At 31.9% G+C, this 5,855-nt stretch overlaps 1 protein-coding gene across 6 annotated transcripts in view; it reads right to left on the bottom strand.

Annotated features, from left to right (window-relative positions):
* LOC106874706 (uncharacterized) overlaps positions 1-5,855 on the bottom strand; it is a 780,999-nt gene that overhangs the window by 136,346 nt on the left and 638,798 nt on the right. For 5 of the 6 annotated variants that reach the window (XR_008263925.1, XM_052967086.1, XM_052967087.1 and 2 more), the window contains exon 7: positions 3,360-3,374. The exons of the other annotated variant lie outside the window; for it this stretch is intronic. Coding sequence is in view for 4 of the 5 variants with exons in the window: in XM_052967086.1 (XP_052823046.1) it covers positions 3,360-3,374 (15 nt within the window). In the remaining variant the exon portion in view is untranslated. The remainder of the gene's footprint in view (positions 1-3,359; positions 3,375-5,855) is intronic. 6 annotated transcript variants of the gene reach the window in all.

Genomic DNA, 5,855 nt, shown 5'->3' with positions numbered 1-5,855 from the left:
TCTAGTATTTTCCTATCCTTCCTTAATACTAGTTCCCATATGCTACTCATATCTGCACTTGGTCTGCTTAGGAGGTTGTTGTGTCCTAGCATATGTGCTTTTAGTTTCCGTATTTTCCAGTGGTGTTCTATGTCTATTATTTTAAATTCATCCCACAGGGGGAGGTGGTCTCCATTTTTCCATACATGATCAGCTATACCCGGTTTATCAATATCTCCTCGTGCCACAGCTTTGTGATGTTTGTCTACCTTTAGTTTGAAGGGGCGGCATGTATAACCTACCACAGCTGCATGGGATGGAGTACACGCAGTCTTTGGTCATATTCTCTTCTATTGGTGGTTTTACTCAAAGGAAATATTTGCAAAGTGTTGTATTACTCTTGGATACAGTCCTGATGTCATATGGGCCGCATATCTTTTGGGAGAGGCCTTTCACATAGGGTAGACAGACTGTGGACAGTTTATTGGTTTCATTCTCTCTTTTCTTCATAATTGGAGTGGATAGTATGTTTGGGGGGTAGTTGCTGCTTGATAGATTGTTACTGAGCTTGATCATTTCTTCGTGGTGTGTATTGTGATCGCTACTTATATTCCTTTGCTCGATGATTTAGGCACTGAGCAATCCCTCTCTCTTTACACTGTATCCATACACACCATAAAGAAATGACTTTATAGAATGATCATCCATATTTTATAAAGATTATAGCAGCATGAAAATACAAAATGAGACAGAGAGATAGTAGAGTAGAAGGGATGTGCCTCAATAGCTTATTCAGAAAGGTAAATTATAAATACTCATGCTGATATTGGGTTTGGAAAATTACTATTTATAAATCTCACAACGAGAGATATTCAGCAACAGTACTTTGGAGTAAAGATTATTTGCCAGCATAACATGGCAGTTCTGGTTTAGGGCGAATGTTGCTGTAATTTAGCCCCAGGAGACAGATCGTGTCATATAGCCAGCTGAAGACGATGTCTCCTGGGGCTAAATTACAGCAGCATTCGTCCTAATCCAGAACTGCCATGTTATGTTGGCAAATAATCTTTACTCTGATATTGGATTTTGTTTTGTGTTTTGCTGTCAAACAGGAAGCCATATGGTATTAAAGTCCAATGTGTAGCATTAAACACTTTGGCTGGTTGTGACTGAAGGAATGACAATGCTGGTAAGAGATATTAATGACATAATAGAGGTGGGTGATAATGATTAGATCCAATGTCACAGCAGAATTTTCTACAAGGTGTGTGTGTGTGTATGTGAGAGAGAGAGAAGGAAAAAAGGAGAGAGAGCGAGGGGGAGAGAGGGGAGAGAGAGAGAGAGAGAGTGTGTGTGTGTCATGCAATGATGGAAATTTTTTTACCAGCGAGGATCTCCACAGATTATTCAAAGTCAAGATCTTTGGATATTTTTTGAAGTAAACACACCGTTCAGAAAAATCTTGCTTATTTGATTCATGCAGGAAGTAACAAAATATATAATGAATAACACATCAAAAATACAATAGTATTTATCAATGTAACACTAATAACGAATGCAAATAATTTATGCACATGCATAAAATAAAGATTTCCATACGGTTATCATCCAACAATCCAGCTATCATGATAGAAGGAATTTACCACTTATGCATTTTCTGACTCACAATGATAAAGATCAAGATAATACAGTTTAGCTAATTCAGGCAAAAATTATTAGAAGATGCTATGGATAAGAATGTTTTTAGAGTGACATTAATAAGAAGAGTCAACTAAATGAAGTTGTCTGTCCCTGAATATTTTCTCTAAAGAATCAGTCTACTAGATATTTTGTATAAATTATCAAAAGCAATTTCAGCTAATTTCTTACAAATTTAAAACAACCTATAAACTATAATGAAATAATGACTATCTAAATTATTTTAAAATCTAACGTATATGTTTCTTTGCAGCTTTTCATAAAAATTAAAAACTATAATTCATCAGTATGACAATCAGATAATACTAAATTTAGGACAAATGTTTGAAGTTATATTAATATGATCAGTAAAATTAAATGTTAAATTGAGCCAAACAGATCTTCTATTGTACCTGTAAGCACAATCAACAATGATTGATGATATTTAGTTGTTTTTAAAGCAGCTGATTTTTGACAAAACTGGATCTGCTATCAGCATGCTTCTTATTTAAAAAATTATATTGTTTCTGGGTGTAACTAGAATATATTCTAGCATTACAGATCAGAGGAGACACGCAAGACTGGTTTCCTCATTACTCATTTTAAGGGTAGGCATGAAGTAAAGTGAATTAGAGGGGAAAGGTGTAATGAAATAGTAAAGGCCAAACCTTTCTAGTAAAGCCAAGCCTTTTTCCATAAGCATTAACAACATAAGTGAAATAAAATAGCTACAAAGGAAATTAAAACTAGATTGCACACATGGTTTCTTGAACGCTGACTTCTATCCTATAAATACGCAGGCAAAGTGCTACATTCTAGAATATACACACTCTGTCATAAATTTAAATAATACAGTTTTAAAAAATAGCAACAGGCAAATTAATTATGATAAGGTTATTAAGAATATGAATCATTTATTGCAACACAGAGTTATAAAAAATGAAATGAAAATAAGCACAACACTAACAATAAGTTAGGCAACTCCATGCTATTAGTAATCAAAATTCTCATTTTCTACAAAACAGTTGCTACATCTACCTTACTTTTTATGAATCTATTGTAAACTATTTCTAAACTGTTAGTTATTTAAACTTCATTATAATAAAACAGAGTAATTATTTTTCTTTACCTTCATATGTTTACAGAAAATACAAATCTTTTTGTTGAAAATATTAAAATCATTAATACAAAACAAATCTGTTCCTAGTATAAGTAATAAAATAATTATTTCTATGTTATAGGGGTATAAAAAGAAAAAAAAATTAAGTCAAACAATATAAAAAAACTATAAGATCTATTCAGTCAAAGTATAGGGTGTTAGATTTTGCATGTATATTTCATATTCTTGATATTATGCCTCAAAGTCATTTTATGTGATGAGAAAGAATCTATCTGATGAGACTCAAAAAAGAAATTATACTACCATGCAGAGATTGAATTTTCTAGTGATAGGGTACAATGTCAAACTAATTTTCCGACAAATACCTATTAAGACAGAGTAAGAGCAAACCCATTCTGTATCCAGAGATTGGCTATGATGACTTTACAAAGAACAAACAAAATTGACATGCAATAAGAGTGTGAGAGTTACTTTTTTTTTTTTATCTTGCTTATTATTCTTATTGAAATAAAAGCAAATAACTTAATAGAAAAGATAGGCTGATACATTAGCATATATTATTTAGTGAAATTGTATACTTTACTTTATCATCAAGTACCTGTATATAGAAAACAATACTAGTATTAATGCAACTGCTGGGCTGTCAAAATGACTCAGAAAAATATTCAGAATAGATTCAAATATAAGACAATTTCCACTAGATGAAATAGAAGCTTAAAAAGAAGAAATGAAAACAAAAATAATACTTAACTTTGTAGTACATAAATATACAAATGAAATGTATCATGGTAGGATCATAATGACCATTTAAAATATATCTGTGATGTTATATTTATTTTCCCTCTATATTCTTACATATTTACACAAACACACACATCACTAATATACATACATACATACGTACGTACATACATACATACGTACATACTCGTACACACATACATATATGCATGAAGGCATGTGATTTAATGGTTAGGATGTTCTGTTCATGATCATAAGATTGTGAGTTCAATTCCTAGCAGTGCATTGTATTCCTGAGCAGGACACTTTATTTTTCATTGCTCTAGTCTACTCAGCTGGCAGAAATGAGCAGTACCTGTATTTCAGAGGGTCAGCCTTATCACATTCTGTGTCGCGCTGAATCTCCCTGAGAATTCATGATGTATATCCAGTAGCAAGAGCATTTCCACAATATGATGACATTAGGTAACCAATAACTGTGAATGGGCTTTGCATAGCATTCTACAAGGTTTTACTTGAATCTTATTAACTATATATATCCACTTGTGAGTGGATTTAGTAGATGGAAACTGAAAGAAGCCCATCGTGTGTGTGTATATATATATATATATATATGAATTAGAAAATGGAGGATAATATGCTTCCATTTTCTAATTGATATATAAATTTAGGGTAAACCCCACCCCTTTTACCTGCTCCCACTTATTACACTTGGTATAACACTAGTGTAACAATAATTGGGTACCCTCCCAGCAGTATATTGGATAGATACTATCCCTTAGTGGGTTGAATCCTCAACCCCTAACTCTCTTGCATTATGTATATATATGCATATATATACATATATATATATATGCATATATCTATATGTGTGTGTCTTTGTGTCCATGTTTGTCTCCCTCTTCATGTTTGACAACTGGTGTTGGTGTGTCTATGTCCCAGTAACTTAGTGGTTCAGTAAAAGAAACCGATAAAATAAGTACCAGGTTTTTAAAAAATGTAAATTCTGGGGTCAATTTGTTTGATTAAAAACCCTTCAAAGCAGTGCTCCAGCAGTCAAATGACTAAACAAGTAAAAGAATAAAAGAATATATATAAAAATGCATATATATGCATTGAAAATACATGTAGACTTATATCTGAATAATATATACACATACATTGACATGTATATACACCCAGAAACAAAATGGAGGAAGAACACACATATAATAGAACACAAGTACATATAATTATGTACCTACACTGCACACACTTTATATGTTCATAAACATGAACGCCATACATATGTATTGTATTGGTGGAAATTCAAGTACTTATAGATACATACATAAACATAAAGCAATTACTTACTTTACTGAAACAACAGTGACCATGTTATAAAATATGAATAAATCCGTTTATATAGAACCTTATGCTCAATATCGAGTTCTTTCATAATTGCAGACTAACGTGATTACCAGGTTTAAATACTATACACACAAAGTTATTTTTCTTTTACATTTACAAACTAGCTGCTACTTTTCCACTTTCCTGTATCATAAATGCAGCGACGAAGAATGTCTGTGACCAGTGAATTAGACACCATGAAGTTGAGAACGGAATACCAGGATATAGATATATGACAAACAACTTTGGTATATACAACATATATATATACACACACGCACACACCATTCAAAATTTAAACAACAAAAGTAAATAGATCAGAGTAGTTTAAATGGCTGATATGACTCTACCATAATGTAGCAATTTTTTAAAAAGTTCCTACTCCCTCCCTTCTCACATCAAACCATTTACTGAACAATTATAACAAAGGAATATACAAGCAATTCTAATATTACCCTGGTTTGGGTTTCATATTAGCAAAAAGCTTTTGAGTTCAAATCAGATTTGGTAAAAATAATGATTCATGTCCAGAAAATCTTTTTTTTTTTTTCTTTTCCATGTGTTAATTTACAGAGCTTTAGTATTTATACATGAGCATAAAATTTTTTCTAAGGATATCATGTCTGATGGATTGTTTGATAAATTTCATCATTGCCATGTTTTGCTTTATGCTCATTTTTATGCTGGTATTGGTTAGATAGGAATATTATATTCTTTGAGAAGATTTGATCCTGCACAGCAGAATTTATGAGCTTGTGGATGAAATTTTATGGTTGACTTTTATGGGTGCATGCATTTTCTGTAACTGACTGCTGCAATAGAAGAAACTGCATGATATATCATATCACATATAGTATTAGTTACTTTCCAGACTTCTCTTCTCCTCTCTCTCTCTCTCTCTCTCTCTCTATATATATATATATATATATATATATATATATATATATAT

Source organism: Octopus bimaculoides, chromosome 4 (genome assembly GCF_001194135.2).
Source record: "Octopus bimaculoides isolate UCB-OBI-ISO-001 chromosome 4, ASM119413v2, whole genome shotgun sequence".
Classification (NCBI taxonomy): domain Eukaryota; kingdom Metazoa; phylum Mollusca; class Cephalopoda; order Octopoda; family Octopodidae; genus Octopus; species Octopus bimaculoides.
The sequence above is the reverse complement of the archived record's forward strand: the minus strand, read 5'-3'. Positions and strand labels throughout refer to the sequence as shown.